Source organism: Dysidea avara, chromosome 2 (assembly GCF_963678975.1).
Source record: "Dysidea avara chromosome 2, odDysAvar1.4, whole genome shotgun sequence".
Taxonomy (NCBI): Eukaryota; Metazoa; Porifera; class Demospongiae; order Dictyoceratida; family Dysideidae; genus Dysidea; species Dysidea avara.
This window is the reverse complement of record NC_089273.1, coordinates 14,133,186-14,156,213: the sequence shown is the minus strand read 5'-3', so window position 1 is coordinate 14,156,213 and position 23,028 is coordinate 14,133,186. Positions and strand designations below refer to the sequence as shown.

General features: G+C 36.5%; 1 protein-coding gene across 7 annotated transcripts in view; it reads left to right on the top strand.

The window, feature by feature from the left end:
- Positions 1-23,028, top strand: part of LOC136246668 (inositol 1,4,5-trisphosphate receptor type 3-like) — a 72,676-nt gene that overhangs the window by 40,116 nt on the left and 9,532 nt on the right. For all 7 annotated transcript variants that reach the window (XR_010696727.1, XM_066038206.1, XM_066038209.1 and 4 more), the window contains 35 exons: positions 1,505-1,601; positions 1,701-1,762; positions 1,812-1,943; positions 2,002-2,052; positions 2,096-2,206; positions 2,256-2,366; positions 2,418-2,534; positions 2,586-2,662; positions 2,712-2,799; positions 2,854-2,961; positions 18,482-18,621; positions 18,676-18,743; positions 18,796-18,931; positions 19,212-19,308; positions 19,361-19,492; positions 19,556-19,677; positions 19,736-19,883; positions 19,938-20,062; positions 20,113-20,368; positions 20,504-20,593; positions 20,645-20,776; positions 20,826-20,891; positions 20,943-21,072; positions 21,117-21,201; positions 21,249-21,308; positions 21,359-21,523; positions 21,573-21,642; positions 21,688-21,783; positions 21,834-21,983; positions 22,031-22,084; positions 22,146-22,217; positions 22,270-22,386; positions 22,443-22,502; positions 22,556-22,843; positions 22,895-22,996. Coding sequence is in view for 6 of the 7 variants with exons in the window: in XM_066038206.1 (XP_065894278.1) it covers positions 1,505-1,601; positions 1,701-1,762; positions 1,812-1,943; positions 2,002-2,052; positions 2,096-2,206; positions 2,256-2,366; positions 2,418-2,534; positions 2,586-2,662; positions 2,712-2,799; positions 2,854-2,961; positions 18,482-18,621; positions 18,676-18,743; positions 18,796-18,931; positions 19,212-19,308; positions 19,361-19,492; positions 19,556-19,677; positions 19,736-19,883; positions 19,938-20,062; positions 20,113-20,368; positions 20,504-20,593; positions 20,645-20,776; positions 20,826-20,891; positions 20,943-21,072; positions 21,117-21,201; positions 21,249-21,308; positions 21,359-21,523; positions 21,573-21,642; positions 21,688-21,783; positions 21,834-21,983; positions 22,031-22,084; positions 22,146-22,217; positions 22,270-22,386; positions 22,443-22,502; positions 22,556-22,843; positions 22,895-22,996 (3,915 nt within the window). In the remaining variant the exon portion in view is untranslated. The remainder of the gene's footprint in view (positions 1-1,504; positions 1,602-1,700; positions 1,763-1,811; positions 1,944-2,001; positions 2,053-2,095; positions 2,207-2,255; positions 2,367-2,417; positions 2,535-2,585; positions 2,663-2,711; positions 2,800-2,853; positions 2,962-18,481; positions 18,622-18,675; positions 18,744-18,795; positions 18,932-19,211; positions 19,309-19,360; positions 19,493-19,555; positions 19,678-19,735; positions 19,884-19,937; positions 20,063-20,112; positions 20,369-20,503; positions 20,594-20,644; positions 20,777-20,825; positions 20,892-20,942; positions 21,073-21,116; positions 21,202-21,248; positions 21,309-21,358; positions 21,524-21,572; positions 21,643-21,687; positions 21,784-21,833; positions 21,984-22,030; positions 22,085-22,145; positions 22,218-22,269; positions 22,387-22,442; positions 22,503-22,555; positions 22,844-22,894; positions 22,997-23,028) is intronic.

Genomic DNA, 23,028 nt, shown 5'->3' with positions numbered 1-23,028 from the left:
CATTAAACTATCATAAATGTCTTTTAAAGTATTTTAGATGGTAAGAATGGAATTATTAGTAAACAAAGTGATTTGTCACCATTTGTCACCCTTAATCACCCACATAACTCAATACATTACCATAAAAGTTAGTTTGTAATGTACAGGACAGAAAATCGGCCATATCTCAGGAATGCTTAAAGATATTAAGCTGAAATTTTAACACAAGATAGATGAGCACCTAGCACCTCATTTAAGCTATAAAACAGAAAATTGACTCATGTGCCAAAAAGGTAGGTTTTCCAAGATCAGGTCACATTTACTGATAAAATATTTAAAGTACATCTACTTCTAATCATCTTTTCTTCTTACTGTAGTAAAGAAAAAAAAATAGGTTAAAAAAGTCCCAAAGCCAGCCATAGGCCGGTTTTGGGATATAAAAATACAAAAGAAGTGAAATCTAATCCAAAACAACCAAGCTGTAAAAAAGTATGCGGCCCTCAAAAAGGCTATAGTGAAAAAAGATGTGAAATCCAAGGTGGCGGCCAAGAAATGGTTGTGATGGTAGGTTAATGGTATAAATTTTAATAATGACAATTCAGGTGAATTTTGTGCCGCTTCACAAAATTCACCTGAATTGTCATTATTAAAATTTTTACCATTAACCTACCATCACAACCATTTCTTGGCCGCCACCTTGGATTTCACATCTTTTTCACAATAGTCTTTTTGAGGGCCGCACACTTTTTTTACAGCTTGGCTGTTTTGGATTAGATATATATGCATATATGCACTGGCTTTCCTTTAATCTGAGTTGTGAAAGTGGTACATAATTATGTGACCCAGTCTGAGAAACTGGTTTTATTGCCAATGTCAGCAGATTCGATTTTTCACCCAGGACATAAAGCTACATGAATAAACTATCTAATTCCACAATCAATATCAACTAGACTTGAGTGGTCTGGTTTTGCTGGCTGCTTTTCCCAAGCCCAGTAGCAATCTGTACATGCAGTGTGGGGCCTTAATGGAGCTCTGGTAAGCCTGGGGATGACTGTATGTGGCTGTACAGCTCAGTGGTATTGAATAAGCACTTATGCTGTGAATGTCCTTTCATTTAAACCAATTTTGAGACCTCAATGGTCCAAAACATGGCCTAATTCATCCCTATGCCTTCCTTTTCAATTTTTGAAACACCATCTTGCCTGCCTTCTAGGTCCCCCACCTCCCACCCATTTTGCAGCTCACCTGATACAGTCAACCTCAGTTTAAAAACTATCTAAAATGGTGGGAAACTTAGTTGTTGGCTACTTGCATAGTGGATGCTGTGGAAGGTAAGTAATTGGTGTAAAACGTGTGAAAGTGTAGTACACATAGCTTCATCCATTGGCGATCTACAACACACTAAAACCAGCATTTCAGGATACTTTTAAATAGGCAATAAGCCCAGACTGGTCACATATATATATATATATATATGTATGTATATATATATATATTATAAATGTATATATATGTACATACATAGGAGATGAAGTACATGTCATTCAATGAAGCACTAACTGGTGCTAAGGACACTAACCTTGACAGCACCTTAAGACTCAAATATGTTGAGCTGATAATAGGTATGTTTTGATGCAAAACTTTTATGTCTGTTTGAATTGCGATGTGTATTAAATTCTGATTTTATTGTTCGCATTAAGAAATATCCATTTTTGTTATAGTGTTGTATGTGGATAATAATGAAGACAACAGACCACTTCTAGAAAACCTCTCTCTGTCATTTGTAAGGATTTTATACCTACCAACTATCTTGTATGTTTTTGTGTGAATAGAATTATGAAGGAATTAGAGCAAATCTATATGAAGAAGCAGTTAATGATCAAGAAAAAGCATTGACAGGTGTAATAAATGATAATTTCCCTTATCTGAGAGATTGGATTATCTGCCACATTGGTAGCCTAAAAGTAATGATACAGATGTACAACTACAGTATATCATCTTTCTGATGACTGTTTTATACAGAAAGATGCTGATAAAAGCAGTGTGATTAATGATAGCATCGTCACTGCACATGTTAGAATACTTATAGTAAATTTCCATAAAAATAATGTTATAGGTGTTGAAGTTGCTGCATATACTGGTCAAGTATGGCTTCTATGCCAATCTGGATGACATCAACGAATTGATGCCTCTGCTGCTGTTCTTATTGTGTAGTGGAGTTGAGCAGGTGTTGTTTTAGAAATTGATTAACTGCTGTTACTAGTATTTGTGAATAGCGTGATCAATTAGAGAACACAGAGGAAAACAAACCAATATTTGAACTGAAAATCATGACATTAAAAGTTTTAAATTTGTTTTTTAATTTTAGATTCTACTTACGACTACAGGTATGTAAAACAACATTGTGTGTACAACCAATATCATCATTATGCTAACAGCACTACATTTTTGACTATAAGCTGTTGAAAGATGATGAAAGTGAAGTATTGCATTCAAGGGATCGTCTGTTGCAGCTTCCCAATTATGTGGCCAAGCTAAGATCACATTTTGCTCAGGTCAGAAATGGTTTAGGTGATATTAACACAAGCACATTTTTACCACTGCAGAATACTGAGGAAAGTTACCCCTTGCCTGATATTAAGATTGCACAGCTAACAAAAAGAATGTCTATTCAGAAAGACGAGTGAATTGCTTTGTAATTGTGTTCAACTTGTGTTTGATATTCTTTTCAGGTTAATGGGTTTGGCTACCTGTAGAGTAGAGAGGATCTTTTCATTTAGTAGCTACTATTCTGAGGATTCTCTTCCAGAAACTCTGTTGGTAATGTTTGACATTAATTTTACTGTCATTGCTTTGATATGTATAATTTCCTAGGATTTATTGAGTTGGCAAAACAATGAAATCCTTACTGAATCACTACAACTGTTGAACAGGTATTATTCTTCAGAGGAAATTTTGTTTCAAAAAGCAATTCAAGCTCAGGTGTGTACTGTAAAGATATGTGGCTGTATGTGACTGTAAACTATTCAAAGCAACAAAACTCCAGTAAATCAGATTATTTTATTGAATATGTCAAAACATAACACAGTTAAAAAGCTGAGGCCTTAAATGTACGATTCCAATCAGTCTTTACTAAAGAACACAGTTGACCTGTGCCAGATAAAGGCCCATCTCCACACTCCACAATGCCTGGTATCAACATTACTACTGCAGGAATCAGGCCTGAGCCTATTATGCTTTTGAAATTGCTTATTATGCTTTTGAGCATTGCTCCAAAATTTCGCCTATTATGCTCCAATTATGCTCATATAAAATTGTGTCTTGACTGCTCTATTAGAGTACCTAATGCATTGTGAACGTTCTATTAGAATATTTCATTATGCAGTGACTGTTCTATTAGAGTATATCGATCTTTAACTAAAATCTTTTTTCACAACGTAGCTGTAATACTGATTTTTACCATGTTTGCACACTATCCTCTTCTGCATCATGCAAAATAAGCAGAGTTTCAGCTTCACTGATAACCAATGCACAAAAAATTTGCCTATTATGCTGGCATTATGCTGATGCTTTTGGCTACCTATTATGCCCCAAATTATGCTGGCATAATCGGCGCAGGCCTAGCAGGAATTATAAAACTGTTACAAAATCTTGACATCCACAAGGCCAGTGCCCTTGACCAAATAAGCTCAAGAGTTTTAAAGGAAACTGCTGAGCCTACTGCTCCTATCCTAAAAACAATCTTTGCTTACTTAATGGATACTGGTACTGTTCCAGGTGACTGGAAAAATGCAAATGTAACTCCTGTATGTAAGAATGGTGACCGCACCAAACCCAGTAACTATCGGCCCATATCTCTAACTAACATTGTATCTAAAATATTTGAACATATACATACGTAATGAACAACAGCATGGATTTAGATGCAATTGCTCATGCGAAACGCACCTTATTTCTCTATTTCATGACCTATCTCTAAATCATGATAATGACATCCAAACTGACCCAATATCACTAGACATTGCCAAGGCCTTTGATACCATTCCACATTAAAGACTGCTGTATACCTTACAATGGTATGGCATACAAAGAAGAGTGCACCAATGGATAAGTGAATTTCTATTGAATAGATCCCAGCAAGTAGTTCTTAACAACACCTGTTCATCCTCAATTTCTGTTACTTTAGGAGTCCCACAAGAGACTGTTTTGGGGCCTCTACTTTTCTTTACTTACATAAATGACTTGCCAGATTACATAAGTAATAGCAGTGTAAGACTATTTGCGGATGACTATATACATTATCTACAAACAAATATCCGCTATGGATGATGCTGACTTATTACAACAGGGTATCAACTCAATTGTTGAATGGGCTTTATTGTGGCAGATGAAGCTTAACGTAACAAAGTGCTGCCATGTACATTCTCTCCCTCCCAAACACAGTACCTTCTCAATAACTACTAAGTTATGATACTCAATTTCCATGTACAAACAACTGTCAATATCTTGGGGTCAAGCTTCAGTCAAACCAATGGGACAGACATGTAAATGAGAAAATAGCAAATATAAATAGCATGCTAGGACTACTACAAAGGACATCAAAGTTTCATCAGCTGACAAAAAAGAACTAGCATACAAAGCACTAGTTAGGCTCAAACTTGACTACGCTTGCATACCAATACCTCTACAAACTGATTCAGCTGTCCTGTCAAAAAAACCCTTTCAAATATTCCTTTATCCAAAACACAATCCCCACGTAGAACAAATTACCCAGCACCATGATTGACTGTAACTCATTAGATAATTTTAAGTATAATTTAGATAATTACTTTGATAGCAGAATAATTGTATGATCTTGTCGTACTGTACATCTGTGTATAACCTTCGCTGAACAAAGTTTCACAGTATTGGTAAATAATAAATGGTATAATATAAATCAAAATTTGCACTGTTTTGGTACAATACGTTAAATAATTCTACAGTACATTACATTACAATTCATTCTTGACTCTACAATACGTAAAATGTATAGCCTAACAGTCAAATCCAACTTGATGTATACCTACTGTTAGTGGTATCAAACAGTGTATCATATTATTAGCAGCACCTAGCTTGTTCTCCAGTAAAAGCGTTTGCATGCTATGGTATAACACCCACATGAAAATGGCAAAGATGTGAAAATGATGTGCTTGTGTTCAAACTAGACTGACATTCTTTTTGTTTTACACATTTGTAAGAGTGTGGTTACTGTACGTTTGGGTGACTTGTGACAAAATTTCAACACTCAGTGGTGAAAATGATCCTAAAAAGTAGCTGTGATAAGCCAAATGGGTTCAATTAAATGTATTATATTCACTGCTTGGCAGTATCTACTCTACACCCACATGGGTAAATGTGCTTTTCTATACCCACATTTACCCACATTGCAGCAGAGTTGACATGTACACTGTAGGTATACCCAAAAATGTTTCTCTCACTCTTAGGCACACATGGTTATCGTGATACAACTTTCTATCACATACAAACTGGTGACTAGTCACTGGAGTCCATAATACGTAACTGTGTGTAATGGGGTCACATTAAATTAACCTACTTTTAAAATTTGTACGCACTGTATGCTATTGTGCTGTGACCATGTAGTTTTTGCTACTAACAGCTAAATGGCATTGTAATACCATTAACAGGATGAAGACATTTCATTCCAGTAATGAAATATAACCAGTTATGTGATGGGATCTAGTTTGTGTGTTCATACACACCATATATCTTATAGAAAGTTGTATCACACAATAGTCAGATGTACCTAACAGTGAGAGAAACATTTTTTGGCATACACACATGTCAATCTATACTAACAGTAAAGTAGATACTGCCAAGCAGTGAACAGAATACATTTAACTGAACCCATTTAGGGTTTATCACAGCTACTTTTTAGGATCATATTCACCACTCAGTGCTGAAATGTTGTCATAAGTCACCTAAATGTAATAGTAACCCCACCCTTAAAAATGTGTAAAACTAAATAAAGTCATCCAGTAGTCCATTCCACTATTCCAGTCCAGTAGCCCAGTCCGGTGATTAGACACTACCATCATTAAATTAAAATTTATTACTGATTTCTTGGCATATAGCAATTTTTGATCTTACAATATTGAATGTCATGGCTTTTTTTCACTGTTTGGCTGTTTTGTGTGTATTTCACTTCCTCTTTCCCTTTAAAATGTCCAGTACATGGCTTTCAGGCTTTTCTATACCCACATTTCTTATCAGACACAATGATGATTATTGAAGACAGCATAGTTGCATGTGTAGTTGTACTGTACTACATAGATCAAGACACACAGTAGTGTGTCGTGCGGCCCAAGAAGCCAGCGCACCACACCGTGAGTATATTAGGCCACTCCAAATAAATTCTCTGTTTCCCGTCCTGGACTCAAGCATATTTGCATGCGGACGGGCGGTTCATTTCCATTATTTCATTATAAGATTGGCAGCATTTCAAACCATTATTTACCTGGCACAACAATAAAAGCTGCATAAAACCATGCTTAAGCTTGTTCCTTCCTTTTTAAGTTGCAAATGTAGCACAAACGCTTACACGTGAGGTGACACTGTTTCAAAATGACTTTTACTGAGTCTGTTAGTATGCAAGAATAACCGGAAAATAATGGAAGAATACGGAATAATGGAATATTTAGAGCTGACAGTAACTAGATGAGGGCGGTGGACGGGAAACAGAGAATTTATTTGGAGTGGCCTTAACAGGAAGAAAGTAAACGCAATATTCACACCTTTGTAGCTCCGTGATTCCTTATCCTATTGAAACCAACGTTGCTACAGAAGTGCCGGCTAGCTAGGGGAGTCCACATTCCAAATTTGAAGAAAATCACTTCAGCTATTTCCGAGATACGAGCGGCCAAACTTAGGGGTTTTTTTTCTTCGTTTTTTCTTCTACTTCTTTTCGCACGCTTTGCAAAATCCGCCATAAAACATGAATTCGAGCTCCAATCGGGCTGAAATGTGGGCCACTTAAAGGGCTCATTAAGGCATATCTCAGTACAAAGATTGGTAGGAATCCGATGAATATTCACGGCGTTATGACTGATTAGTTGCGTAAATAAGGTCGAAGGTCTGTCACGCCCACAGGGTAAACCGCTTGAAGGAATGAGCTGAAAATTGCTATATAGATGGAGTAACTATCGTAGGAGTGCCTTTTTATGGTTTGAAAATAATCCAGTTAAAGGCTATCGAGATATGACGCAAAACCCAAACTGTGTCACAATTACGCGATCGATTTTTATGAATAAAAAACTATTAGTTTTCCTGCCTACCAGGTGAAGCGCTTAGAGCAATGAGCTGCAAATTGGTGTATAGCTGGAATAATTATCATAGACACTCCTTGCAGTAGTACAGAAGAATCGGAGTACAAACCACCGAGTTATAATTGCAAACCTAACTACTTGAAGCATATGGGAGATCGAGATACTCTAATAGAACAGTCATCCTAATAGAGCATTCAGCTACATTTATAACTTACTCGGTTATAGAATTATATTACGTTGCAAGTTATTCTGTATGAAGTTCAGCTACAAAAAATTAATCTTATAGGCAATGCAACTACAAGCAAGTCACCCTGTAGAAAGTTCAGCTACATCAAGTCACTCTGTAGAGAATTCAGCTACAAACAAATCACTGCGTAGAGGATTCAGCTACAAAAAAAGCTATCCAGTAGAGAGTTAATCTAGATCAGCTACAAACAAGTTACTTTATACAATGTTCAGCTACAAGTAAGTCACTCTTAGAGAGTTCAGCTACAAACAAGTCACTCTGTAGTACAAACAAGCTGGAGAGTTCAGCAAACAATCAAAAAGCCACTCTGTAAAGAGTTCAGCTATACAAACATGTTATAACTCTATAGAGAAAGTTATAACTCTGTAGTGAGATCAGCTAGAAACAAGTCATCTAGTAGAGAGATCAGCTATAAGACATCACCTTATAGACAAGTCAATTACAAAGAAACTACCATGTAGAGATTTCAGCCGCAAACAAATCACCCTGTAGCGAGTTCCAGTCACCTGTAGAGAGATCAGCTAGAAGGATCACCTTGTAGAGAGTTTAACTACAAACAAATCACCCTGCAGATAGTTCAGCTATGAACAGACCACCCTGTAGAGAGATCAGCTAGAAGAAATCACCTTGTAGAGACACCAGCTACAAGAAGTTACATTGTAGAAAGATCAGCCAGAAGAAATCACTTTGCAGAGAGTTCAGCTACAAAGAAACCATCCAGTAGAGAGTTCAGCTACAAACAAATCACCCTTTAGAGAGTTCAGCTACAACCACATCACCCTGCAAGGAGTTTAACTACAAAGAAACCATCATGTAGAGAGTTCAGCTGCAAACAAATCATCCTGTAAAGAATTCAGCTACAAACAAATTGCCCTGTAGAGAGATCAGCTAGAAGAATTCACCTTGTAGATTTCAGCTATAAAAAACCACCCTGTAGAGAGTTCAGCTGCAAACAAATCACTTTGTAGAGAGTTCAGCTATACACAAGTCACTCTGTAGAGAGATCAGCTACAAAGAAACCATCCTCTAGAGAGTTCAGCTACAAACAAGTTACCCTATAGAGAGATCAGCTAGAAACAAATCATCTTGTAGAGAGTTCAGCTACAAACAAATCACCGTGTAGAGAGTTCAGCTATGAAAAGATCACTGTGTAGATAGTTCAGCTATAAGAAGTCACCTTTCAGAGAGTTCAGCTACAAAGAACCACCGTGTAGAGAATTCAGCTACAAATAAATTACCCTGTAGAAAGATCAGTTAGAAGAAGTTACCTTGTAGAGAGTTTAGCTACAAAGACACCATCATGTAGAGTTCAGCTTCAAACAAGTCACCCTGTAGAGAGATCAGCTAGAAATAGTTACCTTGTAGAGAGTTCAGCTACAAAGAAACCATCCTGTAGAGAATTCAGCTACAAACAAATCACCCTGTAGAGAGATCAGCTACAAACAAGTCACCCTGTGGAGATATCAGCTGGATATAAGTTACTTTATAGGGATCAGGTACTAACAAATCACCCTGTAGAAATATGTGTTGGAAAAAAAATCATTTTTCATTGTTAAATATACAAATATTTTTAATCAGACAAAAAACTGTTAACAACATTTCTTCCTTTGTTACAATATTCCTGCAGAAAAGAAAAAAAACAAGTTAGAAGGAAGCACCAAAGCCAGTTAATGGCTGGCTTTGCGGCTTGCAATACAAAAAGAAGTGATATCTAAACCAAAAAAGCCAAGCTGTAAAAAAAGAATGCGGCCCCAAAATGGCCAGGATGAAATAAGATGTGAAATCCAAGGTAGCGGCCAAGAAATGGCTGTGATGGTAGGTTAATGGCAAAAATTTTAATTACAACACTTCAGGTGAATTTGGTACCTAATCCTAGTGGGGGAGGCAACAAAAATTCACCTGAATTATTGTAATTAAATTTTTGCCATTAACCTACCATCACAGCCATTTCTTGGCCACCACCTTGGATTTCACATCTTTTTTCATCCTAGCCTTTTTGGGGGCTGCACTCTTTTTTTACAGATTGATTTAGATTATATTTATATCAAGAACCACTGGAATGAATTCTTTTTTATTCTGAAATTTCTACTTTCTATTTTACCCTTTGCAAAGTCTGTATACGTAGAATAGCGCATTTTACAAGCTGAACTTTTACAAGCGAAAAAGGTGCACTATCCTTGTAAGCAAATTAAGACAATTAGTAAATACTGTTATTTCTAAAGAATGATATTTTGTCTAGCAAAGAAACACAATATGTATTAGTTTCAGATTAACATTATGCATTATTATTGTCTTCAAAATATTGTTTCACACAGTACCTTAAGTTTTCAATTACAAATTCAGTGTTCTTCATCTTGACAGTTCATTATGGCTTGAACTGCTGTTACCATGATTACTCCATAAATGAAATTTAGTAACAACATAAGTTAGAGCATCAAGGATATCATCTTGGGGATATTATCAAGACACATAGTAGTGTGTTGTGTGGCCCAAGAAGCTGGCGCGCAACTGCACTCGTGAGTATATTCACAGGAAGAGAGAAAATGTAATTTTTTCACCTCCAAAGCTATAGGGTCCGCAATGCAAAAAATTGATATCCTCCAATCAACTACCTAACTATTGTCAAGTGTTAGGTTAAGTGTAACTTGAATAACACCAGCATGGGAGCCAAGTTTGTCACTTTCTTTGGTAGGAAACGATATAAATGTCTTAAAATCATGTGATTTTTTGTTGCAGCGGTTCGTAGGGTTCTTTGTATGCCAGGATATTCACTCTCAACATTGTTCAAGTAGTCTATCATCAACTCAAAGTATCGGTGGATTGATTTTATTGGTCAGTTTCTGGTGGCAGCACGATCTGTATGTCTTTCTGGTGACAAACAAAATGTTTCTTCCTCTGGAGCACAGGACAAGCAGAGTAGCAACTGTGCCATGAGTCAGCAATGGCCTGTACTAGGTAAAGTACTTGCATGCAGTATATAATTGAAGCTTGTTAGCCATCTGGCTGAGCCAGCTATATGCTGAAATTTGGCTAAAACGATGCAGTTTTTGCTAACAAATACCAGAATGGTTGATAAATCAGTGAACCAGTTTCCAACAGCAAGGATGGGAAGCTTATAAACACCTAACAATATGGCTATCTTGCCAAGTAAATGAATAGAGCAATCCAATGCATGAAATAGGCACTCACGTGATCAAAATTCAAATCGTGTCAACCATAATCTATTCCAATGACCTTAAAAACACTTGAAATCAAATGACAATAAATTTGTATGCATTAAGTACAAATCAACCCCTACACTCTGCATACTGCCGTCATGATAAGGAGAAGAGACATGAATACCAACAACGGGTTCATGAAGTAGAGAATGCTTCATTTACTCCTTTAATTTTCACCACTACTGGTGAAATGGGTGATGCTGCTACTCAGTTTTATAAGAGATTGGCTAACCTTTTGAGTGCTAAGCACAGTCTTTCTTATGGAATAGTGATGGGATGGCTGAGATGTACATTAAGCTTCTCATTGTTGAGATCTGCAATTACATGCATTCGTGGTGCCAGGTCCAGTTTGTGCTGTTCCATTGCTGAGACACCGATTGCTGTGCAGGTCGCTGAGGCCCATATTTAAGTTCACTTGTATTTGTTTATTATGTACTGTTTTATCTTATTTCATTAATTGAAAAAAAATGCATAGGTTCAGCATCTCCATTAGCCCAGCAGTCTGAGACTCTCCCTATGATGCCATCACACTCCTGCCCATGCCCGAGTGAACAATTAACACAAATAATCATTTACAAAAGGAGCACACTGCAAGGTTCTTTTCCAGAAATGAAAGCTATTTCACGGGTAGTCCTGTAATTTTGAATTTCTATCACGTGAGTTCCTATTTCATGCAATGGATTGTTCTATGTGTTTACTGGGAAAGATATTCATATTGTAAAGTGTTTATAAGCTTCCCATCCTTGCTGTTGGAAACTGTTTCACTGATTTATCAACCATTCTGGTATTTGTTTGCAAAAATTGCATCGTTTTGGCCGAATTTCAGCAAATTAAATTAAGTTTAACTTCTAGCTAGAGATCGGGGAGAATGGGAGTGCCATTAGGGCCGAAATAAGAAAAAATTTTAAAAAAAGAAAAAATTTCAGCATGTAGATGGCTCAGCCAGATGGCTAACAAGCTTCAATTATAACCATACTCCGCATGCAGGTACTTTATCTAGTACTGGTCAAAGCAGCACAGATCGTGCTGCCACCAGAAACTGACAATAAAATCAAACCACCAATACTTTGAGTTGATGATAACGCGGCCTGTAGTTTATTGTCACTGTATACAAATCGATTTTTTGCTGTTAGCGGCACTTAGTATCGCTGTAACTTCGAAATTTCTTGGCTTCTAGAGTTGAAACTTTGGTTGACCATTCCTTTAACTATCTAGATAAAGAAAATACGAATTAGAAAAGTGCACTCAGTGATAACTGGGGTTCTGTGGCATTACTTGGCGACCAATCCATCAGGTTAACGGTAGCTATGGTGTTAACTATGTGCAGTACTGACTGTAGTCCGTGACAGAGTCAAGGTCAAGTCAGTAACTACAGTAAGTTACCAAGTATCCGAGTCCAGTAGCTACAACACAGGCATTGCAATAGGAGACTTCACAGCTGGTGGAACTGAGCCAGTTCCGCCTCCCAAGACCATAGGTGAGACCTGTTATCTGGTCTTGCGTGACGCTCTCGAGTAAAGCTAGCTATCGTGGAGCATTACTGTAGCCTTGTGCATCCACACGGGTCACTCGAGCGCTCGTCATGCGTGTACATGCGATGTTACCCTTGGGCTGTACTGTACAAAACTGCTATAAAATGCGAATGCCATATTCGATTGCCTTGAAATTTGGCACACAGAGGAGGGATATAAAGACGCATCTCAGTACTAACATTGGCTTGAATATGATAAACAGGCAAAGAGTTATTAGCAATTATTCACAAAAAATAACACCGATATGTTGTCACGACTACAAGGTAAACCACTTATGGGAAGAAACTGAAAATCGGTGGGTGACTAGGTTAACTATTGAACCTCCAACCTTTTGTGGTTTGAAAGAAATTGAGCAAAAAACTACGAAGATACAAAAAAAACAACAGTGTGTAACAATTATGCAATCGAGATTAGCTAATAAAAACGATTACTTGCCACGCCTACAAAAAAAACGCTTGGGGTAATGCTTTGAAAATCACTGTACAGATGGAGTAATTATCTTAGAAAGGCTCTTCAATGGTGTAGAAGAATCACACTTAAATCCACGGGGTTATAACACAAAATCCAACTTGGTGTGGCAAGTGCGAGATCGAGATACTCTAATAGAGCAGTCATCCTAATAGAGCAGTAACCTTGAAGAAAATTCAAGAGACCAGAGTAACCTGTATATACATCAGTTACAAACAAATCACCCTGTAGAAAGATCAGCTAGAAGAAGTTGCCTTGTAGGGAGTTCAACTACAGAAAGAGATAGTTCAGCTAGAAGAAGTCACCTTTTCAGTAAAGAGTTCAGCCACCATGTAGACAGTTCAGCTACAAACAAATGGCCCTGTAGAGAGATCAGCCAGAAGACGTTACCTTGTAGAGAGTTCAGCTACAAAGAAACCATCATGTAGAGAATTCAGCTGCAAACCATTCACCCTATAGAATGATCAGCTAGAAGAAGTTACCTTGTAGAGAGTTCAGCTACAGACAAATTACCCTGTAGAAAGATCAGCTAGAAGAAGTTACCTTGTAGAGAGTTCAGCTACATAGAAACCATCATGTGGAGGGTTAAGCTGCAAACAAATCACCTTGTAGAGAGTTCAGCTACAAAGAAACCATCATGTAAAGAGTTCAGCTGTAAACAAATCACCTAGTAGAGAGATCAGCTACAAACAAGTCACCCTGTAGAGAGATCAACTAGAAGAAGTCACCTTGTAGAGAGTTCAGCTACAAAGAAACCATCATGTAGAGAGTTCAGCTTTAAACAAATCACCTTGTAGAGAATTCAGCTACAAACAAATCACCCTGTAGAGAGATCAACTAGAAGAAGTCACCTTGTAGAGTGTTCAGGTGCAAAGAAAGCACCATGTAGAGAGTACTGTAATGAATATAATTATGTATTATATATATAATTTGTACATTAGAAATATTTAAAGTATTTAACATCTGCTTCATCTTTCTTCTTCCTGTTGTAAAGAAATATAGATAGGTTAAAAAAGCCTCAAACAGTCAGCTTTGGAGTAGACACATACAAAAAGAAATGAAATCTAATCCAAAACAGCCAAGCTGTAGAAAAGAGTATGGCCCTCAAAAAGAATATGGTGAAAAAAGATGTGAAATCCAAGGTGGTGGCCAAGAAATGGCTGTGATGGTAGTTTAATGGTAAAAAATTTGATAACAACAATTCAGGTGAATTTATATTGTTTTCTCTATGACTCGGTGCCAAATTCACCTGGATTGTCATTATTAAAATTTTTACCATTAACCTACCATCACAGCCATTTCTTGGCCGCCACCTGGATTTCACATCTTTTTTCACTATAGCCTTTTTGAGGGCCACACTCTTTTTTTTACAGCTTGGGTTTGATTATTTTCTTCCTCTTTTCGCACACTTACAAAAACTACCATAAAACAGGAATGGATTATCCGATTGCCTTGAAATTTGGTACACAGAAGGAGTATAAAGGCACATCTTGGTACCAAGCATAGTTGGAATACAGTAAATAGTCAAGGAGTTATTAGCGATTATTCATGAAAATAACACCAATATGTTGTCATGCCTAGAGGGTAAACCACCAATGGGAAGAAGCTAAAAATAGGTGCGTGGATAGGTTAACTATTGTACCTCAAACATTTTGTGGTTTAAAAGAAATTGAGCTGAAAACCACAAAGATACAGCGAGAAGACCAACAGTGTGTAGCAGTTATGCAGTCGAGATTAGCTAAAAAAAAAAAACAACCACTTGCCACACTTCCAGAAAAACCACTTGGAATTATGCTTTGAAAATCGCTGTACAGATGGAGTAATCATCTTAGAAATCTTTTCAATGTTGTAGAACAATCAGCCTTAAAGCCACAGAGTTGTAACACAAAATCCAACTTAGTCTAGGAAGTGTGAGATCGATCGATACTCTAATAGAGTAGTTATCCTAATGGAGCAGTCATCCTGAGGAGAGATTTGATAAAAAGAAGTAACCCGTATGGAGATCAGCTACAAACAAATAAACCAGTAGAAATATGTGTTGGAAACAAATCACCATGTAGAGAGATCAACTAGAAACAAGTTACCCAGTAGAGAGTTCAGCTAGAAATAAGTCACCCTGTAGAGAGATCAGCTACAAGTAACCCTATAGAGAGATCAGATACAAACAAATCACCCTATGTGCTGGAAACAAATCACCATGTAGAGAGATCAGTTAGGAACAAGTCACCCAGTAGAGAGTTCAGCTAGAAACAAGTCACCCTGTAAAGAGATCAGCTACAAATAAATCACCCTGTAGAAGGATCAGCTAGAAACAAGTCACTCTGTAGTGATATCAGCTAGAAACAACTTACTCTGTAGAGAGATCAACTACAAACAAATCACCCTGTTAGATATCACTTCATTTTGTATTGCAAGCCACAAGGTTGGCCATCAACTGGCTTTGGTGCTTCTTTTTTCTTTCTTCACTGCAGGAATTGTGGAACAAAAGCCAGAAGCAATTATGTATATACCTTTTTGTCTGATTAAATATTAATTTTGTATATTTTACACTATCACATATGGAATAAGGTGATTTCTTACATAACTGAACTGCAGCTGAAACTCTCATTGTTTGTAGTTTGAACTCTTTTCAGGGTGACTTGCTTCTAGCTGAACTCTGTACATGGTGATCTGTTTCTAGCACATATTTCTAACCAAAACAGCCAAACTGTAATAAAAGAGTGCGGCCCCCAAAAAGACCAGGGTGAAAAAAGATGTGAAATCCAAAGTGGCAGCCAAGAAATTGCTGTGACGGTAGGTTAATGGCAAAAATTTTAATAATGACAATTCAGGTGAATTTGGTGGTGCCGAATCCTAGTGAAATGTGGAGAAGGCAGTGCAAATTCAGCTGAATTGTCATTATTAAAAATTTTGCCCTTAACCTACCATCACAGCCATTTTTGTGCTGCCACCTTGAATTTCACATCTTTGGGGGCCGCACTCTTTTTTTACAGCTTGACTGATGTGGTAGCTATGTACCCTTACAGTTAGAGCTGTACCAACAGAGAAATTTTAAAGCGATCCAATATAAATTGATATACTGAGTCTGAACACTGATACCGATCCGATGTACGATGTAATAAAGTGTAGCTATTTATTTATAATTAGATTGGAGGAAACTAGGGAACTTTAACATTTCATTTTCTTTCCATAAGATACACTTAGTAAGTAATTCAAAATACTAACAATCACTAACAATGTTTGATTGCCTGTTGTGGTGTGGCCTCGATTAACAACCCGGACAGTGAATCACCCACAAAATATTTTTAATGCGTGCTCCCACCAAGATGAATCCACATTACTCCATATTTTAATGGCTTGTAATTTCAAGCTGTGTTTCTAGTTTATTCATCCCATGCAAGGCTGCTTTTTATAGCTCTCCACTATGATCATTTGTTGTATATAGTTGGTAAGTATTGTAAGAGTGAATGTTTGCTACTCACGTATTTCTATGGTTTCTCATAGCATATTGCTTCTTTTCTAAGCCTAGAAAAACTACTGTTTTACCAGCCTTGTCTACTGTATAATAGAGGGTATAATGTGGCTCCACCATGACAAAGACTATTCAGTTCTATATTGGTATATTGTATTGGTTTTAGTACCTATATTGGGACCAACCGATGTTGGCAAAAATCTCCATATCGGCCACCGATATGATATGTATCGGTATATCGGTACACCCCTACTTACAGTTATCAAAGAAGGTTACTGAATTTTCAATACCCTTAACATAGATTAACTGAACTCACTATAGAGTGACTTGTAATGTAGCTGAAATCTCTATAGGGTGATTTGTAATATAGTTTAACTCTCTAAAGGATGACTTGTTATATCTATATACAAAGTGACTTGTTTGCAGCTGAACTCTGTACACAAAGACTTATAATGTAGCTGAACTCTCTACAGAGTGACCTTGTAGTTGTAATCTTTACTTTGCAACTTTTTGTAGCTGAATTCTCTCTCCAGTGACTCTTTGAAACTGAAATCTCTACAAAATGACCTGTTTATTATTTTTATGCTTATAGCTGAACTTTATACAGGGTGAATTGTTGTAGCTGGACTTTATACAGGGTGATATGTTGTAGCTGAACTTTATACAGGGTGAATTGTTGTAGCTGAACTTTACACACGGTGAATTGTTGTAGCTGAACTTTATGGGGTGAATTGTTGTAGCTGAACTTTATACAGGGTAGCTGAACTTTACACACAGTGAATTGTTGTAGCTGAACTTTATACAGGGTGATTTTTGTAGCTGAACTTTATACAGGGTGAATTGTTGTAGCTGAACTTTATACAGGGTAGCTGAACTTTACACACGGTGAATTATTGTAGCTGAACTTTATACAGGGTGATTTTTGTAGCTGAACTTTATACAGGGTGAATTGTTGTAGCTGATTATGAATTGTTGTTAACCTATTGTAACCTACTGTAAACTGTTGTAACCCTGATTGTAACATTTCATAGTGGCTGGGTAGCTGACTATATGTATAACTATTGCTGTTTTAACTAGTCATAACATTTTACAGTGGCCAAGTTGCTTAATATAGTTTATACATGTGGTAACCTATTGTAGCATCCAGTGGCTAGGTTTAATTTCGTTACTGATTATAACTCAGAAGGTTACAATACTGTAGTTTCATTAGTTAGCAATCCCTTTTGCAAATCCAGTTACATATGTCTTTATTATCTATGACTGATCATTTAAGACTTTAACCTATGACTGGAACCTAACCTGTTGTGATCTAATGTAACCTTCTGTAACCTATTGTAACCTTTGACTGTAACATGTAGCTTACTGTAAAACCTGTTATAACCTAATCTAACATTCTTTAACATGTTGTAACCAACTGTAACTTGTTGTAACCTATTGTAACTTACTGTAACCTGCCTTAATCTGTTGTAACCTAATGCAACCTTTGTAACCTGTTATACTTAGTCTTCTAACCCCTGTTGTAACCTGTGACTGTAGCCTTTTGTAGTCTAACTGTTGTAATTTATTGTAACCTCTGACACGCTGTAGAAAATTCAGCTACAACAAGTCACTCTGTATAAAATTCAGCTACAACAAGTCACCCTGTATAAATTTCAGCTACAACAAGTCACAATGTATACGTTCAACTACAACAAGTCACCCTGTATAAAGTTTAGCTACAACAAGTCACCCTGTATAAAGTTCAGTTACAACACATTACCCTGTATAAAGTTCAACTACACACATCACCCTGAATAAAGTTCAGCTACAACACATCACCCTGTATAAAGTTCAGCTACAACACATCACCCTGTATAAAATTCAGCTACAACAAGTCACCCTATATAAATTTCAGCCTCAAGTCACAAAGTATTAAGTTCAGCTACAACAAGTCACCCTGTATAAAGTTTAGCTACAACACATCACCCTGTATAAAGTTCAGCTACAACACATCACCCTGTATAAACTTCAGCCACAACACATCACCCTGTATAAAGTTCAGCTACAACACATCACCCTGTATAAATTTCAGTTACAACACATCATCCTGTATAAAGTTCAGCTACAACAATTCACCCTGTATAAAGTTCAGCTTATTGTATTGTTTGCAAGGGTGTTGTTGGAAAAATTAGGCTTCATATACAGATGGATATTAAGTACCATAATTATTATGATGTTTGATGTTATGGTTCATCTTTGTATAGTTGCTGATTAATCCTGAATCCAAAAAGGTTTTAACTGAGCTTTATGATGAACTACTGCCAAGCCTCCATCGCCTGCTCAAGAAAGATGTTGACAGTAAAGAGTGTGATGAGCTAATTGGAATGCTGCAAAGATTGACTTCGTAAAGAATTTACAGTTGCTAAAAAATCTGATGTTTAGATGCTTTGCTTTATAGTTTGTGCTACATACAGAATGTGCCACATCAAAGTCACTCTCAGAATCAAAAAATACTGTATAATTCTGGTTGGTTTAATCAACTATATTGTTTAGTTCTTAGTTAACGTGTTCTCAACAGGAGTATACACAGATGTTTTAGCTCGGATAATGAGAGTGAAGAATCGAAAGAAGAGAGCAAAAAATGCTGAAACTACTAAAAGTCATGAGCAAAAGATAGTGTCAACCTGCTTAGTGTTTTTAAAAGCATTAGCAAGGTAAACTGTTATAAATGGTAATTTGTGACTGGATTTGCAAGAAAGTGTCCTCCACACACAAACAATTCTATGAACTAGAAGACCATAACTTAGGTCTCAAGGCACATACAAACCTTTAAATTTTCTTCATCCATTAAGCTACATTAGTGATCACTACTGACCAAATTTGAAGGGAAAAGTCTGAAGTTATGAGTCGTTGAAGTTAGAAAATTGAATCTGTGTGGACGACTCTTTTTTTCGAACCCAGTCACATTTTTGTTCTATAAAATTGGCTGGCCAGAAACCACAAGGTTGTACAAGAACAACTTTTTGATTGTATGGATGACCTATTGGAAATAGATATTGCAGCACTGAATGTGGCTGAGTTGCTAACTGAGGTGTGTGTATTTTATTATCATGGTGCTATCAATGGAAATGATACTATTTCAGGTGTTTACTGGGGGTACAGAGATCTGCTTGAGAGTTAAAGAGACACAAATTAATCACATATTTGATTTAATTGTAAAGAGTGAGTCTAGTGGCCGTCCAGAGTGGCTAGAAATGCTTCGAGCTATTGTAAAGGTGTGTTATAACATGAACAGCTACATCATTATTTTGTTGTATGTATTGTTGTGGTGTATAAAGACAGAAGATATTGATCTACCCTTGAAACGCAACCAAAAACTTGTCATAAAATATTTTAATTTGAGTAGAGAAAAATTTTGTGATGAATTTCTTGGAAAGACCCAAGAGAAGCAAAAGATGAGGTACAAACAGTCATATTACATGTACATGTACCAGTTATCATCATTTGCATTAACTTAGAGCAAAACTTCTCCAAGCAAATGATTCTGACTATTGTTTGCATGTGTTTTTGAGAGCAATCAACTTGCTTGCTGCTTGCTGTGAAGGAAAAAATCTTTTAATTGAATCACTTTGTCAAGATGTTATATCCATTGATGAAATAATGAAGGTATGAGCAAGTTTTTTAGTACATGTACTTTGTATTATAACTTTACATTGGTAGATTTTGAATAATGATAAATTGGACTGTGCTCGTAAGCAACCATTTGTATCATTTCTATTGTGGGTCTACATCAACACTGGAAAAGATCTCACTCTAACTGGAAGCAAGCAACTTTCCCATGCGAAGTATGTGCTATTGTATATATACAAGTAATTTATTTGTGTTTTACTTGCAGAGAGATGTGGATGTATTTAGAAAAAGTTCACATAATGTTAGATGGAGTTGTAAAAGTGATAAAGGATCTGAAAAGATCTGAAGTGACTTCCCTAATCCTGAGTAATAATGGCCACATCTCCAGAAGAGAAAAGAGTACAACAGAACACAATTGTATGACTTCACATTGCAACATACCATTTGTTACAAATCAAGATGGTGAACTAATGCCAGATGTTCTTATATATGTCTTTGAAGGAGTGCTACCACTGATACAGGTTTGGACTATGTATTGTGGTGTAGCTGCAGGAATAATTGCAAGCTACTGTAGTATTTGTATACTTTAGCCAAATTGTAGTCATTTTCCTCTATCACATACAGTCAGATTCTTGTTGCTTTTCCCTTTTACATAGGCATATTACACCACACTGTCACTGTTTGATTGTGGTCATGTTTCAGAAGATGAGGTCAAAATATCAGCCCATATAGCCAGTGTATTGTTGGTAAGTGGCTCAAAGTGAGACAATAATGATTGATCATAGTACTATTAATAGCAACTTGCTGATTTTATGACTACTAACAATCTCCTTACCTCACAAAATCAGTGGACGATGCTATCCAGTGCCGTTATTGCAGTGATATCTCATGACTGTTATAGTGAAGAAATGATCAATGTAGATATTGAAGTACGTAGGTTAGCCTTAATACATGACTCTTCTTTCAAAACAACACTAGATCAAAGCTAGATTTAATAAAAACATTGATAATTATCAAATTGCTGCAAAGTGTGTCACTACGAAGGTCAATAATTGCATTGTCAGATGATATGTATCAACATGGGTACTCCTACAGCAATATTCAGAACTGTATGACAAAGAACTGAAACTAAATAAAGACTTCAACGATTTTGTACGTGATTTTCGGTCAGCTTATTGGGGTCCTAATAATGCTCAGCACCAAATCAATTCAAAATATGTTACTGGTCAGTTAGTTAATCTGTACCTTTTACCATGTGATTCTATACAGAGTATTGTGAAAATGAAACTGAAAAAGGTATTGAATGGCTACCTTTGGGACCAAAGCATCAGAAACATACCAATCACTTCATCACGTATGCATTAAAGGAAATGTGCTAGACATTCAGCTATAAGTTTTTAGGCGTTCGGATGATAGTACTACTGTTCACTTAAACACAGATAGAATCATTGATTATTTACTGTAGGATAATAAATGGTTAAGTTTGTTGTAATATTTAGTATTTCATATAGAATATCTTTCAATACTTTTGGGAGCCTGAATGAAAGTGAACGGCTTGCTCAAGAATCAAATAATATCAAGTACATACAACTGCTGAGAACTATTGTTCATAATGAAATTAAACACATTGATCCTGACCTCAGAGAGGAAGGAAATAAACCTAAAGAATTTAGAAAGTAAGGGCTTGTACTACTACGTACATGATCTTTAGTTAAATTAATTTAGACAATTTGAACGTGTTCAAACAGTGCAAAACCAATTACAAGGACTCGGACAGGGATCTGCAATTACAAGAGTGCGTTTGGGTTGCAAACAATATGCTGTTTCTATCATTCCACAGCTGATGAAACTACTATTGCACCCCAATGATAAAATTTCCGATCAGGTTTTGGCACTTTTAACCATCCTTGTCGACAGTGGCAATCATAACATTCAGGTATATACCCTTTACCCATTGGATTAATTCATTGTGAAGATTGTCTTTAGGAAAGTTTTTGCAGTTACTTTAAGAATACTAGAGAAAAAAGCCTCTTTATCACTTTGCGTAGACGTTTGGAACATGCAACAGCTAGTGACAATGAAAGGAGAATTCTGCTTGAACAGCTTCAGCTTAAGAGTGAACATCACAAGACACTTGTTAGCATAATGATAAAACTACGTAGTATAAATGTTTGTTTTTATAGAAAGAATCGTATGAAAAGTATGCTAACCGGTATGGATTTAAAGGTCCTACTCAGGTAATCTTGATTGTTCAACTGAATAATTCTGACTACAGTATATTAATATCATACAATGCAGCAAATTTTTGCAGGTCATAAAGAGGAAGATTTGCATGTTGCAGTTCCTCAAAATCAAGCACTTATTGAAAATGTAAGCTGTATACTGAAAAATTCTTTTTTGTATATGTGGTGATTTACTGTAGGATAAGGAAATTGAAATGCAAAAAAATATTCCAAGAGCAAAAAAGTCACAAACTAGACAATGTACATTTAGAGACTTTGTCAGAGGGAAGAGTATTCAACACCAAACTGCTCCAGAGGTATGTGCATGTGCTGCTATGTTAAGAAATGTGTGGTTAATTAAAATTGAATGTAGTGCGAGCCTGCTTTAACTGCAGTAACTGTAATACAACAGCAAAGGAATGTGGCAACTAAAGTACATCAATTATGTTACAAATCAATTTACTTACAAATTGTTTGTCTTCTCAGGGACCACCTGTGAACAAGTACACTCAACTTGAAAGCCTTACTCAACTTGAAAGCCTTAAGTTTAGAGACACCTACTATGTTAAAATAACTTTACGTTTCCTTGGCTATTTGTGTGATGGTCAAAACAGAACCATGCAGAACTACCTCCGAGAGCAGCGTGACAATACCAAGAGGATAAACCTTGTATCTGAAACCTGTGTTTTTCTGCAATCATTTTATGTTGAAGTGACAGAAGAGAACATAGATTTGATTACCGAAGTATTGCTAACTATCACCGAGATGTGTATGGTAAGAGTGTTGTTACTGTATCATTGCCATTTATATGACCATTACATTTAGGGGAACTATGACAACCTACTTGTGATATATAATCATCAAATAATTGACATCATAAATCGCATAATTCAGACCACAGTGTTCTGCAGTTGTAAACTACCCAAAGTACATTTTAATACGTGACTGGGCCTGCGAAA